Consider the following 24,887-nt stretch of genomic DNA (forward strand, 5'->3'; position numbering starts at 1 on the left):
TTATTTTAAAGATAAAATTAATTTAAGCTACTCGGAAACTCGGTAATATTGAACGATTTTTCTAAAAACCCAAACCGATATTTTATGTTTGAAACCGTTGAGCAAAAGCGTTAACATTCTCACCGCCGAGAAACGCTGCCTTTTCTCATCTCACATTTCAGTTTTCCGTGACCACGAGCGCGAGACCGTCGTGCCGCGGCTGGTGAGAAAACCCAGCAGTGGAAAATCTTTCCCCAATTACCGAATCCGCTCCGCTTCACTGTGGTTCGCTGCTCTCGCTGCGGTCGGATCGGGTGGAAAATCGGTGTGCGTATCTGACGTAAATTGTGGCAGTGAAATTTGGGGACGATTCGAGCGGAAAAGTCAAGTGTTTCGTGCATTCCGCAGGTTCCGTTTCCAGGTTCGTTGACTAATTGGACCGATTCGCTCCCCCCGAAATGTGTGTGGTAACTTAGTCGAGCTGGCACTCGGCGGTGATTAGCAGTGGTGGAAAATAGCAGAGCAATAGCTGCAGTGTCCTTTCCCTGGTGACACACGCACAGGTCGTTTTTTTTTTCTTTTGGAGATAGTTTTTCTTCGCAATCGAAAAGTTTCGTAAGGAAGTTCTTCCTATTGTGCGATTCAGGAGAAAATGGTTCAGTGGAAAAACTATTTATCGCTTCCGGTGTAGAGGAAAAAGTTCCAACGAAAAACGGGTGCATCGCTTTTCTGGATAGTATCTGCGAAGCGAAAAAAAAGTTGTGACCCCTTTTTCCAGCAAACCGCGCAGTTACAGCAGCAGCATCAGTGGTATTAGTCAACGACTGAGTGTATGTGTGAAGGAAAACGCTAGTGGAGAAGAAAATCTCAACCCACCGCACTCAGCGAACGTGAGAAGTGAGAAGGAGTACATCTGTGTAGTGAGAAAGAGAGGTAAGAAGGAAAACGAATTTGCTCTCCCCCTAGAATGTCTGTGTTTGTTGAAAATTCATTAACAGAAACAAGATTAACTGTCACATGTTTTGCTTTTTACACTGTGTCTGCGTGTGTGTTTGTTCTCGAACAGGATTACTCTCTGTAAATACACATTACCAAGAAGAGTTGTCATTAGCGTGATGGTATGTGGATTGAATGGCGGAACATGGTGGAAATGTGGGGAGTGTTTACTCTCTGTGGAGCTGTAGAATCTTGTTTATCAATAAATGATATTTATGGGCGGAAGGAATTGGCCGCTTACATATGTGCGCTCTCCACAGGATAGTTCATTATAGTGTTTCCAGTGTACACTGCGAAAAATGGTACTCTTCCTCCACTTCACGATCGCATCTATGAGGTCAAGTTATTTAGAAATCAATACTAACCGTAATGATGTGTGTATAACGAACCAGTGGAATGTGACGGATTCAAATGCAGGAAAGACAGTTCAGTGCTAATCTCATTATGTTTATACTCATTAATTTGTTTCAATTATAACTGTAAACTGACTAGATTGGGTTATTCAACGAAATCTGTCATTGTTATTTGACCAACAGGGACTTATTTAAGACTTTTCACTGAATGTTTCGTATACTGATAAGAAACAGAACGAAACGAATACTTTGCATGAAATTAAAAATGTGCAGAGATCGGAACGAAAAACCATCCACGATTTTAAATATATGCTGAACTCTTACAAATGTATACAGTGGTGATGAAAATAATAAATACACATTGCTTTAGTTAACGACTTACTATCTTAACTTCTTAAGGGGGTATTCTAGTGTAGAGACACGAATTTCGGATGTTTTTTCGAGCTCCGTAAAAAAACGAAGAATATTTTCACCATCCATTATATTAGGCTGTCTAAAAAGGCCTGCGGTATTTCCGCGAGGTGTCGTTGTAAGCGCGCAGTTCTAGTTGTATTCATTGTATCGAGTCATACTATAGCTTGTTGGAAAGGTATTTTTGCGCGCTATAATATAGTCCTTGACAGTGTTTTGTTTGGTTAAGTCGTTCGTGAGTTATAGTGTCGCAAATATGGAGCAAAATAAAGAGAAAATCCGACATATTTTACAGTACTACTATGACAAAGGCAAAAATGCATCTCAAGCTGCCAATAAAATTTGTGCAGTTTATGGACCCGATACAGTTTCCATTTCCACCGCACAACGATGGTTTCAACGTTTTCGTTCTGGTGTAGAGGTCGTCGAAGATGCGCCACGCTCCGGAAGGCCTGTCGTCGAAAATTGCGACAAAATCGCTGAATTAGCCGAGAAAGACCGGCATAGTAGCAGCCGTAGCATCGGCCAAGAGCTGGGGATAAGTCATCAAACCGTTATTAACCATTTGAAGAAGCTTGGATTCACAAAGAAGCTCGATGTATGGGTGCCACACACGTTGACGCAAAAAAAAAACATCTTTGACCGTATCGACGCATGTGAATCGCTGCAGAATCGCAACAAAATCGACCCGTTTCTGAAGCGGATGGTGACTGGTGATGAAAAGTGGGTCACTTACGACAACGTGAAGCGCAAACGGTCGTGGTCGAAGCCCGCTGAAGCGGCTCAGACGGTGGCCAAGCCCTCATTAACGGCCAGGAAGGTTCTGCTGTGTGTTTGGTGGGATTGTCAAGGAACAATCTATTATGAGCTGCTTCCCTATAGCCAAACGCTCAATTCGGACCTGTACTGCCAACAACTGGACCACTTGAAGGTAGCACTCATGAAGAAGAGGCCATCTTTGATAAACAGAGGCCGCATTGTCTTCCATCAGGACAACGCCAGGCCACACACTTCTTTGGTGACGCGCCAGAAGCTCCGGGAGCTCGGATGGGAGGTTCTTTTGCATCCGCCGTATAGTCCGGACCTTGCACCAAGTGACTACCACCTGTTTTTGTCCATGGCGAACGAGCTAGGTAGTCAGAAGTTAGCCACAAAACAGGCCTGTGAAAATTGGCTATCCGAGTTTTTTGCCAATAAGAAAGCAAGCTTCTATAACAGGGGTATTATGAAGTTGGCATCTCGTTGGGAACAAGTCATCGAACAAAACGGCGCATATTTGACTTAAAACAGATGATTGTAACTAATTTTATGAACAAATGAAAATTCAAAAAAAAAATACTGCAGGACTTTTTTGACAGCCTAATATCATTATTTGTTCATCTATCTTTCAACAATAAAACAAAAATTGTACGGAGAAAAAATATTCGTAACTATTTAGAATAGATAAGAGCTGATGAAGTGAGAAGGTTAAAGAAAAGTTGTGACGTATACGATTCCAGCACTTCTGGTTATCTGAAGCAGAAAAATCGAACAGATTCTGAATCAGTAAAGATGCCGCTATCGCATGAACGTCAGACAAGTCGAAAATATCTTTTTTGACAAAATGGTGGCCGTTTGAAAAACTAAATGTGGCTCAAAACGTTTTTTTTACGTTTCCCGATTTTTTAAAAACAGTAAAATTTAAAAAATATGATTTTTCAGATAGAGAGATTCATGCAGATTGTATCCATATAAATTCGACATGAATCGGTTTAGTAGAACTTGGGATATCGTGTACGCCAGCTTGGAAAAAAATAGTTTCAAGAAAAACGCATTTGAAGTTCGTTGTTTTGGTCGTACCAGATTAGATACTGCATCGCTAAAATGGCTCCAACTCGGTAAATAATGGGATTTTCGATAAGTCCTTCCTAGGCTAGATGCTTTCTTTTTGTGATCATCGGACACGCTTTTAGAACGGGGGAATATACTGCCCAAATATTCATGGTTCACGTAACCATCAACAGGTGACGAAAAACGTTTGTTTTTCTTGTTTTCAGCTAAATAAGCATGAGTTTGAATAATTCACATGGAATAATCTATCTCTATTTACCAAAATATCAATTGTCAAAAGTTGTCCGGACGGTTTCAATGCGGCTTTTTTCCGGTTCCACTTCACGGTGAAAACGAAGGGCCTGATTCTCGAATACACTTCGAATACACTTCACGGTGGAAACGGAATGAAACGTATCCGCGATGACAAAGGTACGGTGTCGACATCTGAATACGAGATTAGTTCCCCACTAATCTTATCATTATAATATCAATATAATATCATAATATCAATATAAATACATAATATCAATTTACGAGTTAGTGAAGTGTCGAAGATAATAATGAGTTTTCAGGCAGAATGAGCACTTTTCAAATAAAAAATCATTAATGAAAATAAACTTCTTCGTATCAAACTGGTATTCAAAGTGAGTGGAAAACTTTGTTTTCTTCATGTGATATAATAATGCGCGCTATAATATAGTCCTTGACAGTGTTTTGTTTGGTTAAGTCGTTCGTGAGTTATAGTGTCGCAAATATGGAGCAAAATAAAGAGAAAATCCGACATATTTTACAGTACTACTATGACAAAGGCAAAAATGCATCTCAAGCTGCCAATAAAATTTGTGCAGTTTATGGACCCGATACAGTTTCCATTTCCACCGCACAACGATGGTTTCAACGTTTTCGTTCTGGTGTAGAGGTCGTCGAAGATGCGCCACGCTCCGGAAGGCCTGTCGTCGAAAATTGCGACAAAATCGCTGAATTAGCCGAGAAAGACCGGCATAGTAGCAGCCGTAGCATCGGCCAAGAGCTGGGGATAAGTCATCAAACCGTTATTAACCATTTGAAGAAGCTTGGATTCACAAAGAAGCTCGATGTATGGGTGCCACACACGTTGACGCAAAAAAAAAACATCTTTGACCGTATCGACGCATGTGAATCGCTGCAGAATCGCAACAAAATCGACCCGTTTCTGAAGCGGATGGTGACTGGTGATGAAAAGTGGGTCACTTACGACAACGTGAAGCGCAAACGGTCGTGGTCGAAGCCCGCTGAAGCGGCTCAGACGGTGGCCAAGCCCTCATTAACGGCCAGGAAGGTTCTGCTGTGTGTTTGGTGGGATTGTCAAGGAACAATCTATTATGAGCTGCTTCCCTATAGCCAAACGCTCAATTCGGACCTGTACTGCCAACAACTGGACCACTTGAAGGTAGCACTCATGAAGAAGAGGCCATCTTTGATAAACAGAGGCCGCATTGTCTTCCATCAGGACAACGCCAGGCCACACACTTCTTTGGTGACGCGCCAGAAGCTCCGGGAGCTCGGATGGGAGGTTCTTTTGCATCCGCCGTATAGTCCGGACCTTGCACCAAGTGACTACCACCTGTTTTTGTCCATGGCGAACGAGCTAGGTAGTCAGAAGTTAGCCACAAAACAGGCCTGTGAAAATTGGCTATCCGAGTTTTTTGCCAATAAGAAAGCAAGCTTCTATAACAGGGGTATTATGAAGTTGGCATCTCGTTGGGAACAAGTCATCGAACAAAACGGCGCATATTTGACTTAAAACAGATGATTGTAACTAATTTTATGAACAAATGAAAATTCAAAAAAAAAATACTGCAGGACTTTTTTGACAGCCTAATATCATTATTTGTTCATCTATCTTTCAACAATAAAACAAAAATTGTACGGAGAAAAAATATTCGTAACTATTTAGAATAGATAAGAGCTGATGAAGTGAGAAGGTTAAAGAAAAGTTGTGACGTATACGATTCCAGCACTTCTGGTTATCTGAAGCAGAAAAATCGAACAGATTCTGAATCAGTAAAGATGCCGCTATCGCATGAACGTCAGACAAGTCGAAAATATCTTTTTTGACAAAATGGTGGCCGTTTGAAAAACTAAATGTGGCTCAAAACGTTTTTTTTACGTTTCCCGATTTTTTAAAAACAGTAAAATTTAAAAAATATGATTTTTCAGATAGAGAGATTCATGCAGATTGTATCCATATAAATTCGACATGAATCGGTTTAGTAGAACTTGGGATATCGTGTACGCCAGCTTGGAAAAAAATAGTTTCAAGAAAAACGCATTTGAAGTTCGTTGTTTTGGTCGTACCAGATTAGATACTGCATCGCTAAAATGGCTCCAACTCGGTAAATAATGGGATTTTCGATAAGTCCTTCCTAGGCTAGATGCTTTCTTTTTGTGATCATCGGACACGCTTTTAGAACGGGGGAATATACTGCCCAAATATTCATGGTTCACGTAACCATCAACAGGTGACGAAAAACGTTTGTTTTTCTTGTTTTCAGCTAAATAAGCATGAGTTTGAATAATTCACATGGAATAATCTATCTCTATTTACCAAAATATCAATTGTCAAAAGTTGTCCGGACGGTTTCAATGCGGCTTTTTTCCGGTTCCACTTCACGGTGAAAACGAAGGGCCTGATTCTCGAATACACTTCGAATACACTTCACGGTGGAAACGGAATGAAACGTATCCGCGATGACAAAGGTACGGTGTCGACATCTGAATACGAGATTAGTTCCCCACTAATCTTATCATTATAATATCAATATAATATCATAATATCAATATAAATACATAATATCAATTTACGAGTTAGTGAAGTGTCGAAGATAATAATGAGTTTTCAGGCAGAATGAGCACTTTTCAAATAAAAAATCATTAATGAAAATAAACTTCTTCGTATCAAACTGGTATTCAAAGTGAGTGGAAAACTTTGTTTTCTTCATGTGATATAATAATCTCATACAAACATTTCATCTGAAGATAATTTGATATTATAATGATAAGTTTAGTGGGAAACTAATCTCGTGTCCAGATGTCGACACCGTACCGTTGTCATCGCGGATACGTTCATTCCGTTTCCACCGTGAAGTGGAAGTTCGAAGTGAATTCGAGAATCAGGCCCTTCGTGTGCACCGTGAAGTGGAAACGGGAATAAAGCCGATGATTTTTGTTATTTCAGTTCAATTTAAAAACACACTTGGCGCTGACGTCAACCATACACATTTGAGCAGTATAGACGATTTTTTTTCATGAGAATGAGTCATCTATATAACACATTATGGAATGGTGAAGAATAATGATTTGAGAAGAGAAAATCAATCATGTAATCAAATTAGCTTTATTTACTACAAATTACAAGGGCCAAGAAACTGTAAAGGAAATTTTATAGCAGCGTCCCTAGTTGTCACAACGAGAAACTATTAACAGCGTTTTGATCCGAATGGTTAGTTGAAGTAGTCAGTAATGAAAATTTCATCAAGATTGAAGGACACATTTAAAAGTTATCGACGATGGAACGCGAAAGGCGAGAAAAAGTTCTGCACACTCACGTTGAGAATCCGACTCGGTCAGGATGAATGATTGCATCCTTTTGTTTTTTTTTCCTGAATTATAGTGACTTTTATCCTTATGGCTAGTTCGTCACTCGGACCCCGGCTTTACTTTCATTCCGAAGGGAGAATGTCGGCAGTGAGAACTTTTAGCATGAGAGATACGGTTGTTAACTACTACGCCAGATCACGATCAGATCAGAATATGGGGGGTAAAATTAAAACCTAAACACAGAACATGCGGGAAAAAGATTCCGAATGCTTATAACTCGAACAATTCTTACTGGATCGAAAAGATAAGGAATATCTCTACGCATCTATCGCAATTAATAAAATGTTATTTTTTTATTAGATAAAAAATTGAATAACTGTAAAATGTTAAGCGTTATCTAAACGCCCTTACTGCCTCGTTTTGATTGGCCCGATTTACGGTTTCCCCAACACAGCCATCATAATCAAGCAGCCTTGGGGAAATCGGCATTGCAAATACATGGAGGTATGGCGATTTTTGTTATCACCGAAATGTGTTCCCTAACACAGGCTTAAAAACCAAGTAAAGGGTGTGTCACATCAAATTGCATCACGGAAAAAACGCTGTAAAATTTAATTTTTAGGAATTATATCTTCAGCTTTCGCTTATAATCAGATAAGAGTGTATAGATCACGTTGGCCATGCTTCACTGTCAATTTTTCGTAAATTTGGAAAAATGTCGAACGAAAAAGAGCGTCGTGAATTAATCCTGTGCACTCATTTCGAGAATCCGGAGTTGTCACATCGGGACATTGGTAAGATGCTGGGAATCGTCCAATCCACGGTCAGCAGAGTACTAAAACGATACTTCGAGAACCTAACCATCGACCGGAAGGTGAAGAACGGCAAAAATGGATGCTCCGTCAGTGAAAAAGATCACAAGCGCGTAGTTAAGCAGTTTAGACGTGATCCAAGAAGTTCGGTCCGGGATGTCGCCAATAAGCTGAATTTGTCAAGTTCATTCGTCCAGCGGTCCAAGCAGCGGGAGGGCCTGCGTACATGCAAGGTTCAGAAGGCTCCTAACCGCGACGAAAGGCAAAACATGGTGGGGAAGACGCGAGCCCGGAAGCTGTACACCGAAATGCTGACGAAGCCGCATTGCCTGGTAATGGACGACGAAACCTACGTCAAAGCGGACTTTCGTCAGCTGCCGGGCCTGTTGTTCTTCTCCGCAGAGGACAAATTCAGCGTTCCGGAGGAGATTCGCAAGCAGAAACTATCCAAGTTTGCCAAAAAGTACATGGTGTGGCAAGCGATCTGCTCTTGCGGAAAGCGGAGCGCCCCCTTCGTGATGACCGGCACGGTAAACGAGCAGGTTTACCTTAAGGAGTGCCTACAGAAGCGCTTACTACCACTATTGAAGCAGCACGAGGGCCCGACCATCTTCTGGCCGGATCTCGCTCCGTGCCACTATTCAAAGGACGTGTTGGAGTGGTACGAAGCCAACGGGGCCACCTTCGTGCCAAAGGAAATGAACCCGCCCAACGCGCCGGAGCTTCGCCCAATAGAGAAATATTGGGCGATTATGAAGCAGGCCCTCCGGAAGAACCCAAAAGTTGTCAAATCGGAGGCGGACTTCAAGAGAAAATGGATTTCTATTCAAAAAAAAAACTACAACCTGACGTTGTACAGAACCTTATGGACGGGGTAAAGAGGAAGGTGCGAGCATACGGGCTTGGGCTCGAAGTATGAATAAAAAGAAAATGCCAAAAGTTGTTTAATAGTTTTTATTTTACTGTCTAAAATTTTCAAAAGGATCGGTCTACTGGGCGAATTTCTACAGCGTTTTTTCCGTGATGCAATTTGATGTGACACACCCTTTAGTGTTGGAGAAATCGGCATTGCAAATACATAAAAGTCGGGGGTATTTTTGATCCGACTGGAATGAGTTTCCCTAACACAAACTTCAAATCCATGGAGCGTGGGGAAATTGGCATTGCAAATACATGCAAATCGGGGGCATTTTTGTTCCGACTGAAATGTGTTTCCCCAACACAGACTTCAATACCAAGGTGTCTGGGGAAATGGGTTTTGCAAATAAATGCAAACTGCGAGTACTTTTGTACTCGCTTGTTTTTGTGCAGACTAGAATATTGTTGATTCATGCAAGGCGGGGGTACTTCTGCACCCGTATGTTTTTTTGCACTCCGGAAACTGTTTTCCTAATACAGATTACAAAAGCGGGTACGAACACAACGCTTTGGCTCGGTTATTCAAGATTGAATTGAAGGATATGCCTTCATATCTTCTGCTCACTGAATTTCTACGCATACCATTTGATGATTAGGCAAAATGTTGATAACCATTTGCTGCGATAATGCCTATTGATTGAACAATATGCGTTCGACATACATGCCAAAATCGAAACTGAGTGCCCGAAGTTCATCAAATCAAGCAAATTCGCGATTCGAGAAGTACGTACACTTGAGAGATGCAAACTTCAGAGGGAAATGTAAAATAAAATAATCGTTCGATAATTCTTCTGTTCACATATTTTGTCCAAATATACACCAAACGTAAAAGGACTGTCATTGAATTTACTTGTAATGAAGAACATTATCTATCACAATACATGAAACATGGCATTTATTCAGTATCTTTATTCACAAAGCAAATATATTGAATTCAATTGAATTCGGAAATTGTTTCAATCAATCAACAATTTAATCAATACAAATAAATGATTGCTAAGCTAAGGTAGTCCCACGTAAACCTTGCGGTTATATCATAGATATATAACCCACTAATTTTTTTTTAGTAAAATTTTTTAACAGTGCATTTAAAATGTTATTTTTCCCAAATATTTCATTGATTTTCCAACAACTTTATCAAATATCATTTTTTTTAATCGGACATCTGAATTCTGAATTTTTTATGAAATAAAACAAATGAAGCGTAATTTACATTGGTCATATGATGATGCAAATTGTGATTTTGGGTAGTTTCCATCATATGTACCAAGTTTTAAAAAAAATCGGAGAAGATCGGGTAAGCGGCCATCTGATTTGGAGTGGAATTGCTATATTTTGAATTATTTTACACTTTTTGTACCTCCCCACAACATGAACGAATTATGGATACAACGAACCTGTAAATAGTATGTGTCGTGTTTTCAACCTGTGTAGTTCTGTTTTTGACTGTCATATTTCTCGTTCATCCCTCAAGAAATTGTACTGTATTACTCTCATTCATTAACTTTGTGCAAAAGTTAATAGACACTTCATTGTTAACATATAAGTATTTAGTTGGTAGTATTAGTATATAAGTAGTTTTATCTTGAAGTAATAGGGCATTCATGTTTAGCCTGTTAAATTTCTGAATAAGTATCTAAAATATCTAAAATCGGAACATACACACACAATGAAAAGATCGCATGATTGTAATTGTCATTTACAGCTATGGCTGAGATCATATATATTTTTTTTCATAATTTTATCAACTGTAAACATTATACTAATGTATACTGCCGTTCTACGCATAGTTGCCTTATGTTACTTTTTGACGATTTCCACTTTTTTTCATAAAACGTTATTTTTATGCATAATCTTACGTAAAAACACAAAAAAACATATACAGTGGAACCTCGATTATCCGCGAGCGGATGATTCGCAGTGCGGTTTATCCGCGAAAGCGAGTTCCATAGTAAGGGGCTGTCCACATACCACGTGGACAACTTTAGGGGGAGTAGGGGGTACGAAAATGTCCACGCTCGTCCATGGTGAGGGAGGAGGGGGTTTAGATAATGTCCACGTGGACATATAAAATGAATATTTCTGAAAATACAATATAATCAAAAATGAATGAAATCTGCTCTGCATTTTCATAGAATTTCAATCTTTATTTATTTATTTGTTTATTTGTGACACTTTACGACTAAAATGCGTGTCATTCGTGTCATTTTATGATTTACATTTTTCATTTTCTCGCTGCATTAATTATAACTAATTAGATCTCATTGAACAAATTGCTATCTCTTAAACAATTTAAAAGGGCTTTTTCTTTTTCAGTGTCATTAGCTAGTATTTCACTTAGGGATCCATTGATTCTGCATGCTTTTCTTATGGGTTCATATCCTCTGCAATCCATTATTATATGTTGCACAGTTGTTTGCACTCCACAGTATATGCAAACAGGTGGGTGGTTATGGTTCATTAGGTGTACATGGGTGAGCCGTGTATGCCCTATTCTTATTCGGGTTAGAACTCGTTGTTCGGACGCGCATTTGCGATCTTTGTATTTATTAGGTGTGTGCTTAGCTCGTCGCAACTTGGTTCCACTTTGATGCCATTCCGTTTCCCATACTGACCAGATTCTGTTTCTAATCGCACGTACAACATCCTGGGATGGTACCGGGATGTCAAGTTGTGGTTCATTTCGGCCTTGTTTGGCCAGTTCATCAGCTTTGTCATTGCCAAAAATGCCAGAATGGCCAGGTATCCAGCTGAAGGTAATATTCCGTTCCTCTATGTTCTTTTCAATGAACTGTATCCATGGGTGTTTTGATTGACCTCCACTTAACGCATCAAGACAGCTAGCGGAATCGGTAAAAATAATGACATTTTTATGTCCTCGTACATGTGATACGGCTGTTTTTAGAGCAAACGCTTCCGCTGAAAACACGCCACATATTTCAGGTAAACCGAAACTGTAACTATAGTTGCACATCACTACTCCAGCACCAGTTTGGTTATTCTCTTTGGAGCCATCGGTGTAGATTTGTTCATGGTCGGGATAAAAGCTAGAAACAAATTCCTTGAACTGAGGTAAAACAGTGATCCTGTTTGCGCCTGCTCTGATCTTTCTCCTAAGGTTGTTGTCAATTTTCGGGAGTGCTGCATACCATTTTCTATCTGAAACCCTTAAAGTCCTGCATACCTTCGGAAAACTCCATCCAGTTGCTTCTTGCAGAAGGTGATTTGCTCTTCTTGTTATTTGATAATCAGATGCTTCTTCGAATTTTTCCATTATACGAATAGTGAGTTGACACAGACGTTGGATAAGGGCCAAGCGAAATGGGAGGCAACCAGCTTCAGCCATTATGGAGATTATGGGGCTAGTTGGGAATGCACCAGACGCCTGCCGAACTACATCATTATACATGGGTCCTAAAATTCGCTCAATTGCTTCGATGTTGATGCTTGTGATTCCCAAACCGTAGAAAAGCTTCGAAGTGATTAAGGCTGATCCTACTCTAAAAAGTGATGAACGATTACTCCTTTTTAGACGGTGTCCGAGTATGCGAAGAATGTTGATTCTTTTGCAACAGCTTTTTTTGGTGTCGGTAAAATGTTTCAAAAAGTTGAGGTTTGAGTCAATTATTATCCCGAGAATTTTCATGCTTCTCACACGTGGTATTGGGGTCTTGTTGATTTTAATAGATCGACCTCGCATTCGGTGTCTAAGATGGCAGATGTGTAGCAGTTTAGATTTGTTTGGAGCAGTGGTGAAACCTACGCTAGATGTCCATTCAACTGCAGCTACAACAGCTTTTCTTAGTGTCCTGCGAACAGTTTGATGATCCGTTCCTTTTGCTGTAAGTATGACGTCGTCTGCGTACAGTAGGATTTCTACTTCATTTGGTATAGCGTTAAATATTGGTTGCATAGCCACAAGAAATAACGTTACGGACAGGATTGAGCCTTGTGGAACTCCATTATCTGCTTTCCTGAGGCTTGAGAGTGAACCATTGGCAGCCACTTGGAAGTATCTGTCTCGAAGGAAACTGTACAAAATATTCATCATGCGTCCAGAAATTCTCCAGCGAGCTAGCGTGTTAAGTATTTCAGGTCTGTATGTTGTGTCGTAAGCTTTTGAAATGTCGAGAGATATTATTTCGACGTGCTCATTCTGCTCGAGGGTAATAAGGGACTCTAGCTTAGCAAGATGGGAGTCGACTCCTTTGCCAGCGCGAAAGGCGTGTTGGCGTGGATCCGTTCCGTAATGTGTCGTCTATTTACCATTCTTTCAAACAATTTACCAAGACAGCTAAGTAGCGTTATCGGTCTGTAACCTTCAGGCTTACTGAAGTCTGCATCAGGTTTTGGGATCGGAATTATAATGCCTACTTTCCATTGCGCTGGAAAAACACCACTGTCCCACACATGGTTATATAACTCTAGCAGGGAGATTTTCGCAGAGAATGGTAGACGTTGCAACAGAGTGTAACTTATATTATCAGGACCTGTAGAGGAACCTCCATGTCGATTTAGTGCCCACATTAGTTCTTCAATGGTAAAATCCGCATTATAACATTTGTTCGTTGATTGTTGAAATTGCTATCTTTACCGGATTTATGTTTCTTGCGAAATTTTTCAGAGTAGTTTGCGTCAGATGACCTTATTTGGTATTCATCAGCTAGGGCATTTGTGACCATTTCTGCATTATTGGTGAGGCCCGTTTGAAGATTTAGAGATATGGTACTGCAGCGTCGCTTCCCTTGTAGTTTATTAATGTTATTCCATACTTGACTGGCGGGGGTATTGGGGTTAATATTTTCCACAAAAGTTTCCCAACTTGTTTGTTTGGCAATACGTATAGATTTTCGACACAAAGATCGAGCTTCTTGAAACATTTTCAAGGCAATACTTTTTTGTGGGTCGTCGTCCCTCAAGCGGCGGAGAGCTCTTAATCGTTTACGCCTGGCTTCAATTGCTGCTTCCACCTCTTGGTTCCACCAAACGACAGATTTTGGTCCTATTTTCCCTGTAGTCCTTGGAATGCTGGATTCTGCTGCTGCAATAATATTGTACGTGAAATCATCCACTGTTTGATTAGAACCAGGAAAAAGCGATCTCATAGTAAGCTGTTCATAGAGCTCCCAGTTAGCATTTTCAAAGATCCATTTCTCTCGGCGTTTCGGCTCATGAATTTCTGTAACAGTGTCTATTAAAATTGGTAGATGATCACTTCCTGAGAAATCTAATAGTATCTTCCAGTTGAATTTGCTTGCATGTGATGTTGAGCAGATGGAAACGTCAAGTGCCTGAGAAGCTCCCGTTATAGGATCAATGCGCGTGTGACAGCCATTTTTAAGGATAACCATATCGTTTTGAACTACTATATCTAAAATTTCTTCCCCACGTCTTCTTGTTTCATAAGGAGAGTTGTGCATTCTGCTGCCCCATGCAGTATGATGAGCGTTGAGATCAGCTAACAGAAGTAAAGGTTTTTGAATCTCCTTGATCAGGTCGTTTAACATTTTGGTGGCAGTTTTATCCCTTGGTGGAAGGTATACTGATGCAACCGTTATTGCCATTGGAGCATACAATTGTACTACAACAGCCTGGATGTTAGTTCGAATGGGAATTTGTTGGAATGGAGTTCCTTTTTTTATAGCCATACCAGCGCCTTGTCTGCCGTGAATGGAACACTGGCTCAATAGTAGGTCGTAATTGTTTCCCAGAAAGTTTGGTCTTATTCTGTAGTAATCTGCATTAGTTTCTTGCAAGCCTATGATGACAGGTTGATAGCATCTGGTCAACATTTGCAATTCCGGCTGGTGTGAACGTAGTCCGCATATGTTCCACTGAATAGCAAATGCTGGTGATTTTCTTTGATGTCTGATGGAATCGGATTCGGTGTCATTAGATGATTGGGATGTGGTGTCGTAACATGCTGCATCTATATGCCCTCGAACTTTCATCCACATATCCGGAGATGTGTTTGCAGATTCTACATTGACGGGAAAGATAGTGGTACTTAACTGGTCTGTAAACGAAATATTTGTTTCGATACTTGCCCGGTATTGCGAGCAGACCACGCCGACTGCCGCCAGGGGCTCATCGGATCGCTCCGGGACATCCCTGTTCGGGGTCGACGTGGGTGACGGTAAACCACAGTGCAGAGTGTTGATAATCGATGTTACGGATAGTTGCGGCTCGGTACTAGGCTGGTTGATATCCGGATGAGATGAAGTCTTGTTTTCAATTTGTTGGCACGGCCTGACAGATGTGATTCTGTTGGTGTTTCTTACAGTTACGATAGAGCTTTTTGGTGAGTTGGGGTGAAAAAAAGTGAGATTTGACTGTTTTGTGAATCTGGAAAGCGTTGAGATACTTGCCCGGGGTGGCAAGCAAACCACGCCGACTGCCGCCAGGGGCTCATCGGATCGCTCCGGGACATCCCTGTTCGGGGTCGGCGTGGGAGGCTTGATGCTTATCGTATCCGAATATTTGAAATTTATTTTGCTGCTTGACGGTTTGATTATGAGATTGTGGTTTCCATCGTATTCCTCGGCTGTTTGAGCAGGACGTTTTGCTAGGTTGGCGGTCGAGCTGAAGGCTTGGTGATCAACAGGTTGAAGAAAGGCGTCCCGGGTCTCCTCACCTAGCAGACTCGCTTCCTCTTCTGGAAGTGAAAGGAGTACTTCACATTCCTCACTTTCAAACCGCATGTTGATCTGCTTGGATGTGTCCAGCATAATTTTAAGTCGTTGTTGAGAGTTGTGATTATTTTTTTTTTATCCCATCCGTTTATTAGGCTCATTTAGCAATTCAACTGTCACAGAGCCGAATTTATTCGTATACATTTTTTTATGTTAAGATAAATATTTATGTATAACACAGTAGCTGTTTAGGCCTAAGAATATTCCAATTCTATCGATACACAACACATGCCGAGTATTCCATTTCTATCGATACACAACACATGCCGCCTTTTTTCGGCGTTAGAATATTCCTATTGTTCGAATGTTCACAGTTGGACTGTTCACAACGGGACTGCTGGTATGAGGCTTCCATTGCTGTGTTAGAATTAGCACCAATTACCGATGCAGCAGATCGTAATGTGAGCGATAAGGGACTGGGATTACCGACACATGATGATTGTTGCGTGGACGTAGTAGCTAGAATAACACACAAAGATGGTCAGTTGAGGGGCCCTGAGTTATTAGCTCATGATCGTTCGCTTAGTAGCGGACACGCAACCAATTAGGCTACGAAGACCCCCGAGTTGTGATTAGTTTGGAGCATGTTTTTGACTGAGTTCATACAAGGTGGTGATCGTTGTTCGTCCATATTCTTGTCCTTGTTCATAGCAGGGTCGATTTTATCGTTGGTAATGTGTATTTTTTATGCAATTCCTGGTCCATTATTCTTCTCGGTATCGGTATATGTGCTGCTTGTGTCATATTGGTTCGAGGAACTTTCAACCCGAGCTTCGGAAGGGGATATATCTATGTGTCGTTTACCACTTCTGCTGCGCACATTCATAGCATGTCCAGGTCTATTATTGTTATGCTTTTCAAGTTGATTGGTTGAAGGAGAGATAAAAAATTTGTCCTTTCTGGATTGCCTGTCCGTTGGTATTTTTGACAATTCAATCGTGGGAGCAGGTAATGAAGTTTTCAAGGATGGTTTCTGATGGTTTAGTGGTGTTTCTTCAGGGGATTATAATTGACTGTGAGGGGTTGGTCTCATTGTATTTTTCAAAGAAGCTAGTTCCTTTTCCAAAACAGCTACTTGATTTTGAAGGGCTAATATCGTTTGATCTTTGACGGTCAGTTCTTTTTTAATTTGCTCCTGAACAATAATGTTAAATGTTTCTTTTTTACGTCTATCAGTGCAAATTCGCCTTGCCTCAGAAAATGACAGACCCTGATCAATTTTCATGTGAACAATTTTTTCTTCCTCTTTGTATTTTGGACAATCGCGCGAGGTCATTCTATGTCCACCATTGCAGTGGAGGCAGTTCGGAGGGTTTTCACATTGCTCACCTTCAGGAATGTTATGTAGTTTTGAGCAGCACAGGCAGATTTTGGGTTTCTCACAGAACTTTTTCGAGTGACCGTAGAAGCCGCATTTGTAGCACATCATAGGCGAAGGATAATATACACGAACTTGGATTCGTAGTACACCAAAATATACGTAATCCGGAAGGGTAGTGCCACTGAATGACAGTACTAATAGAGGGGTATTTTTCAAGTTACCGTTAATGCGTTTCTTGATCCTTCGTACAGTGTGTATTCCTTGCGATGCTAAGTACTGTTTTATAGCCTCTTCATCTTGTTCAATGGAATCTGGGTCATATACTACACCTTGAACAGTGTTGAGAGTCGGATGTGGGAAAATCTCAATCGGGGTGTCGTCTTTCAATTGAGTCATTTCAACGAGTTTTTCAACGGTAGTTTTTGAGCAGCAGCGAAGTAGATATCGCGAACCACGACCTTCACGAGATGCATGTATTTTTCTTGCTTCTTTAACTCCAATTACAGATTCAATTGAAGATCCAACTGTAAAGGGGTCCGGTAGCGCAATATATTGATTCTGTTGGCTTGAATTTTTTTGTTTCTCTGCTTCACTTAGTTTTCGACGCAGCACTAACACAATTTCTTGATCCAAATCGTTTGGACCAAGCATATAATGCGGTTCCCTTATTGGCCATTGTAGTTCTGTTGTGCCCCAAGCGGGGCCAGAGAAGCTACCGGCCATAAGCCGGGAGCTGGTGTTATGTTTTTTGAACTCTTCTCTATTCCAAATCAGCTACAGGTATAGTATATAATATTTTTCAACACTACCGAATATTGTTGATCGAAACCACTTGAAACACACTCAAAAGAGAAATATTTTTTTTATATTTCTTCGAATTCTTCAAATATTAGACGAGGTGAAAAAAGATTTCAATCTTGCCGCTCCTTACGTGTACTCCGTATTTATCAATAAAAGACCATATTTTTTCATATCGTTGAACTGTTTCGCTGAAATGCGTATTCTAACGCACATGAACTGAGAGTGATGAACTTATTTACATTCCGCCAGGACGAAGACACCATCAAAGATACTCAGAATCTTGTAATTTGAAAGAATGCACGACATAGTTCTCTTAGGTACGGGTTTGTTGTCGTCTCTGTCTTTCGAGAACTCCAAAGGCGATGAACCAAAGGAAAATGAACAACGAATTACCTGGTGAAGCTTGGTTACGTAGAACGCTACTATATATCGATTCCATACTATTGAATCTTGTGTCTGGTAAGATTGGAAAGGAATTCTGATTTGTGTGCTTCTACAAAGATTCGATAAATTCTAACAAGTACTGCTTATAACTGAACGAAATTAAAGTCAGCGATCCAAAACAAACTAGCAGAATTAGCCAATATGATAGACGTCGTATTCCACCGGACAATGTTAAATTTCATTCTCTTTGAAAGTCCGGCCGCAAATGTTATGTTTCTCTAAGGTGTACTATTTCACCCGTCGCCCTCACCAGATATTGCTCCTTCCGGTTATTAATTGTTCGGTCCACTTTCCTTGAGCGCAATAATTTCGACTTATAGAATAGCTTGAAAAAGAACCTTACCCAGTTTTTTAAGAGAAACCAAACATGTTTTGGGAGGTTGGGCTTAGATGTTGCGGAAGGATCGATTCAACAATACCTCACACTGTGTAAACTAGGAATAAGAATTAGGCAATCAATAGTTTGAAAAAGAGGCCACGCAGAGAAACTCGATGTTTGGAAGCCGCGTGAATTATTCTAAAGGAAGTTGATTGACTAATTTTCATCAGCGAAGCACTACTAAATCAACCCATTTCTGGAGCAAATAATCACGGTTGATAGAAATGGGAAAAATACGATATCGTTCGCAAAAGATCATGGGATAAGCGAGACAAACCACTACAAATGTCATCAAAACCTTGACTCCAAAAAAGGGACGCTGTGTGTATGGTGGAACTGGAAGCGAATCTTCGTTCATGAGGAGTTACATAGCCAAAAGGTTAATTCAGTGTTGTGCGGTTCACAACTGGATAGTTTTCACGAGGCGATTATGGAAGAAACCACCAAAATCGATCAACAGAAAAGTGTCACATAAATCTCTGATGACGCGCTTAAAAATAGAGCGATTAGTTGGGAAGCTTTGATGGATCCACGGTATAGCCCAGACCCTGCAAACATCTTTGCGATCTATTAAGGAATGATCGAGTTATAAGCGCTCGAAATCATTGATTTTTTCCTACTTGTTCAGTGCCTAGATTTTCATTTTACCCCCTAATCTTTCGGTTAGACGTAGTCTTACTTCAAAAAAAATATTCAGAAAATAAACAGAAAAACGCGGATACTTTTTAAATGACCCAATATATTCGAATAATTGTGCATCTATAATTGTGATGCTTTGGATTTTTTCCCTGAACCCTTTTACGGGTAGTGGTAACTATATTGCCGGTTTTATTTTTTCTCTTTAACAATAAATTATTACTTATAGTCTAACTGTGGTAACTAGTTCTGATATCTAGCAAAGTGCATGATTTTTTTGGGCGCGAAAAAATTTAAAACTGTTCATTTTTTAGTTATTTTCGTGTTAACAACTCCCAATTTAGAGCAGCAAGAGCAAATTTCCCGAAAAGTCATTGAAAAACAGTCTATTTGTTGAAGTTTTCAATACATATGAACTGTTTAGGACCTACTGAGTCTGATCATGAATTTTATTAATTGTTTTTGTTGAAGCTAACATCGAAAATTCAAATATAAGAAAAACATTTTTACCATCAAGTGTTTACCGCTAGACGGGCAGGTGGCAACTATAATGCCACCGTTTTTTTCAATGTTTTTAATTGTTTTGTTTATTGAAAAAAATCTTTTGTGTATTTCAGCATGTAAACATGTTGCTGTATTGTAATTTGCGTTGATTAAATGCCTAGTTCTCACAGTCCGTTAGAGGGTTAAAGCCGGCACGAATTCGGGAACAACCTAAAATTTTCCAAGACTTACGAGGTTGAACAGAAAGATCATTGGTACATGAAGCCAGCGATCACGATGCAGGTTCATTGTTCATTTGAGCTGCCATTTGTGTGTTAAACATACCAACACTACATAATTTAACGCGACATTCTTATAACTTGAATAGCATGACCGATATCGATTTTTTCTTTATCACTGCTGCTTTGTTCCGTGATTCCAATAACCATTTTGTAATGAAGCCCTAGATTTCTTTGTCTGATTATTTTGAAAACATATACAGCTCAATCAACTTAGGGCGGGTATTAATGGAGTATTGAAATAAAGAATTCCCGAGAATAGATTCACAAGTAAATTTTTACGTGGATTTTAGCGGTGAAAACAATCTGACAACATAAGTGGAATTTGGAAGAAACTAAATAGCGATACAAATAACTTTCCGGGGAATGTTGGAAAACAAATAAATGAATTTAAAACAAACCGTTATTATTAATTAAGCTAACATTTTGATCCATAAAACTATAAAATAGAAAATAGAAGCAGTCCCAAAATGAAATTTACGCGAGGTTCAATTTTGTTTTGATCATTTTAGAAATAATTGGTGTAATGTCCACGTGGACAACAGGGGGAGGGGTATAGGAAAAGTCCACGTTTGTTCACGGTGGGGGAGGGGGGTGTTCAAAAACATGATTTTTCTGTCCACGTGGTATGTGGACAGCCCCTAATGCTATGGACTTTCCCGGAATTTATCAGTTAGTGGTAGGATTTTGCTTTTTTGTTTTGGTCATGGCTTTCACATTATTTGACTTCTGGTGTACACGAACTTATAGATGGATAGTTTAATGATTCCTGTATTGATGAACCATAGTTATCACGATGAAATATCTTTTTTTTTGTGTTTGCATCTCTTTTTTAGTCGTTTATTGCGTTATCCGCGATTTTCGTGATTCGCGGTGGCCTAGCTAGACTATTCCGCGGATAATCGAGGTTCTACTGTAGTTTGTTCTCAGCTTCTAGAAAAACAACATCAAGTTCAATTCTCCCATGTTGATATTCTAGGCATAACAGTTCCACCATGAATTTTTAAACCCGTAATCAAGCTTGATTGATTCAGTGAGGGGATTTCATCACATTTCATTAAACAATAGTATAGTGCTTCTAAAAAACCTGGTGTATTACTAAATTGAAATGCTTAAAACTTTTGGTAAACAAATATGCGAGAAAACTTTGATTGCGTTTTTCTCAGTTGCTAATTTTGGAACATGGGACAACTACGCATAGAACGGCAGTATATGTCAATGTCAATAATGTCAAATAAAATGAACAGAATACACATAATGTTAAATGTGTAAATTGGATATGATAAATGTAGATACATATGTGTTAAATTTCATATCCAGAAAAAAATTGCGGAATTGAAATTGAAAAAGGTGAGGTGATGCAACCTGAGTCGGCCGCCGACCCGGTGTCGTAAGCGGCGGCCTCTTGCAAGCAAACCTGTGTTCAACCGATTGCCAGGTTAGCTTGAAACATAGGAGACGATCCTTCAGTTTGATCTGAGTGATAGCGAGCGTCGGGCGGCATACGTTTTTCTGGTTCATTAAGTTTGTCCGGTTAATTTTTGCTTTGAAATTTGAGTGACGCTCCTGGGGCATTCATAGGTAAATACCGAAAATCCCAAATACGCATTTTCGTTGCACTAAAAAATAACAAAACAGTGCAAATAACAAGGCAACAACAGTACAAAAGATAACTGAGTGCTCGTGCGAAAAATAAAATTTCTATCTATTGAATTTCGGCTCCGGTGACGCTAATACGTAAGCACCTTAATATATTAACACGCAAAATATAAAGGTTTGTAAAATACGGCACAGTTGTTCGAGGATATCTGTTGAGTCTGTTGGTAAACAATTCATTCGCAATTATAGCCTTGTGAGGTGGTGCATATTCGTGATCAAAAACTCATGAGTTTCCCTCCACAAATCTAGCCTTTTTCGACGAAATCGATATACGAAACCCGATTTGCAAAACAAAATTCCAGTCATATTCGTTGTTAGATATTTTCCCCACTATAAGACCGCGAAACAAAGTAAATGACAGATCGCGCTCATATTTGTAATGCCTTCTGCTCGCGATTACTCAGGGTCGTTGCAAACTGCTGATTCAGACTCAAGAAGAACCACACAACCCACAATTTCCCAGGAGTTTACTCTTTCCCGTTTATCTACCATAAATAAAGCCACTCGCGTCACTCGTGGGGAGCCTCTCTTGCTACCGTTCCCAAGGCTCCTGTGGTGAAACCTTCTCTACAACCGACTACGGACGAGGGGTGACGGCTACCTTTATGAGCCCGGAATAACGGCAAAGAATGTATGTTCAGGGCTGTTTGTTAAAAGAGAATGACACTGAAGGTAATGGTAGTGATTTCTATATATTTCGGGGTGGTTTACAGCACACGGTACTTGCGGTCTGATGGTTTTCGGCGTGCGTGGGAGGAAAATTCCGTTCCCTAATCAGATGGCCTTCGGTTCTTAACTGGAACGGTACTGATAGTCCCTTCCGTGGCCTCTTCCTGTCGTGTCCTCTTCGATCTTCTGCGTCCTCGACTGTAGATAATAAAGAAAATGCCCACTGGTCGGACCTGACCAGCAGAAGTTAACCACCGTGGCGTCCCCATTTGAATCATTTTTCTCATTACCTTTTCTTTTTATACTTTTTAAATTCTAACGACGTCCACAATTATCAACGACGTGGACGTAATACGAAACCTAATAAACAAACAACACTTAACATTACTGAAAACTACACTTATTTACATATTTAAATTAAAACATTTACTTTACACGACGCGCACTTCTACTTCCGGAGACGGTCACGAACAGAAAGAAAGACCACATCAAACGGACAAAAGGGAACACTGCCGACAGGCCGAGCACAATTATGCCCTATCATTTTGAGCGACGGTAGTTGCCCCATTCATGGACGCGACCTCTCCTTTGCTCAAACCAGTCCATTGTTAAGGACGCGGGGTCCCCCAGATGAGCTGGCGCAGAGCTTACAATGACCCTGTCAATTGCCATTTGGCAGATTTTGTTGTCTGCGGCTCAGCTTTATTTTAGTGATGGCAGAGTCATCGCTTTAGGCCAATATGAACGGATGTTACATATTCCGCGTCAGTATAGAGACAGTTGTACCAACTTGACAACAAAAGAAATTCTAAATATCTTCCCAAATTACAATTTCTCGGTACTTTTTTGATCGAGTGTGTGTTGAAACTGGTTGATTCATGTTCATGGAATAAAAATATAAATAAATATAAATAATATAAATAAAACGAAAATAAATTTGTTTCCACGTCCTGTGGAGCTATATGGAATGGTTTGTTTTTAGAGTTTGAATTTGAAAATGGGAACTAAAAGGTTACGCATGGTAACGCTATTACGTAATCAAGGTTGGATTATATATTAGGTTGGGGAAAAAATAATCCATTATTTTTGGGTGAAGTTCAAAACTATTTTTCATATGCTTCGGATTGTCCGATTTGGGTCAAATATACACCGTTTTGTTGGAAAATCTGTTGCCATTCTAAAGGCAGCTTCAAAATGTCTCTATCATAAAGGTCTTGGTCCTTATTAGCGAAAAACCATAGCAATAGATTTTTACAATCTTCTGTTTATCCCAATTTCTTATCACTCTGGAAATTTTCCTATGCGAGAAAAAGGTGATAATCGTTTGTTGCCAGGTCCGAACTATATGGTTGATGCATTAAAACATCCCCATCAAGCTCTAGGAATTGTGTGGCCTTGCGTTGTCCTGATGCAACACAACACCTATTCTGTTGGCCAATTCTGAACTTTTTTGGTCAATCGCTAGCTTCAAACGGAACAATGGAACCGAATGGAACAAACAAAAAACAACAAAAGATTTTTTTTTAGTGTGAAATGCCACCTTTACAACGAGCCTAAACTTGAAATTGTATGATCGATACTACGCGAGTTATTGATCACTAAAGCCAGCAAACGAGAAAATAATGGATACCTTTTTCCACAACCTAATATAATGAAACGGTCCCTTTTCGTTTTGTTGGGTAAGCCTAATTGGCAATTACTTTGTGGAACATCATAACGTTTGTCTGTTAGATTCATACTGTTTGTTTTCCCAAATTGTCACAGGTCCAAAAAACGAGAATCTAAATTATTTCTATCGCTGCCGCTAAGGTAGCTGGTTTTGGAACCATCATGTGCTGCCCTGAGTTGAATTCCTGAACATCTGTTTGTTTCCGGTTAGGTGTTGCCAAATCACACTCACACACACACACACACACACGGGAGCGTAAGAAAATGCAGCTAGATTTGTTTTTCCATCCTTATTTTCATCACGTTCCATCCAAAACATTCACCTTTGCGTCACGAGTCCCGGATGTGAGGGGGCGTTGGTTGGCGGCGCTGGATGTGGGGCAGTTGCGATTTTCCCGTTCTAAAGTATTGCACCGAGCAACCGAACCGACGCTCGTTCCATTCGTTCTTGACGCTTCCGCCTGGTACGCAACAGACCGGCAGCAGCGTTCGCGCGCACTGGATAACGCACGTTGTTGGCTCGATTTTTAGAATCAACATCTGTCACATAATTGATAATCGATTGTCGTCACCGGCGGTCCAGGAGTGGTGCAGTGTGGTTTCGTCCTTCATTAGTGAAAGCACACATCCGGTCACGGTTGACCTTTAGGAATTGTTGAGGAAACCTGTATGGTGCACTGGTGTTCGCACACGGATATGCCATCCTTTACTAATATAGTATGTTTTTCAATTCGTTCCAGCGTTCGTCCAGACAGCCCAGGATGCAATCAGTCAGTATGATCGATGGCCACAGCCAGAGCGCTGATGGGGAACCAAAACTCATGAAAGTCACCGCAGCAGATTCAATTCCACCGGGGTCCTCCACGGAGACAGCAGGCAGCAAAAGCAGCTCAGAAAAGGTACGAACTGTTTCAAAACTAGTCCCCATGTGGGATTCCACATTAGTTATCAATAAATAATCCAGTTCAGAACCTTT

At 40.2% G+C, this 24,887-nt stretch overlaps 1 protein-coding gene across 3 annotated transcripts in view; it reads left to right on the top strand.

The window, feature by feature from the left end:
- Positions 1-221: 221 nt before the first annotated feature.
- Positions 222-24,887, top strand: part of LOC129768476 (post-GPI attachment to proteins factor 2-like) — a 36,171-nt gene continuing 11,505 nt past the window's right edge. Inside the window, exons 1-2 of one of the 3 annotated variants that reach the window (XM_055770171.1) lie at positions 222-912; positions 24,652-24,810. In XM_055770171.1, the coding sequence (XP_055626146.1) occupies positions 24,673-24,810 (138 nt within the window). In that variant the 5' untranslated portion in view covers positions 222-912; positions 24,652-24,672. Of the gene's footprint in view, positions 913-1,259; positions 1,401-24,299; positions 24,579-24,651; positions 24,811-24,887 lie in introns of those variants that run through there. The other 2 variants (XM_055770163.1, XM_055770179.1) reach the window with 2 other exon arrangements.

The sequence above is a fragment of the Toxorhynchites rutilus genome, chromosome 1 (assembly GCF_029784135.1).
Source record: "Toxorhynchites rutilus septentrionalis strain SRP chromosome 1, ASM2978413v1, whole genome shotgun sequence".
In the NCBI taxonomy this organism is placed as follows: domain Eukaryota; kingdom Metazoa; phylum Arthropoda; class Insecta; order Diptera; family Culicidae; genus Toxorhynchites; species Toxorhynchites rutilus.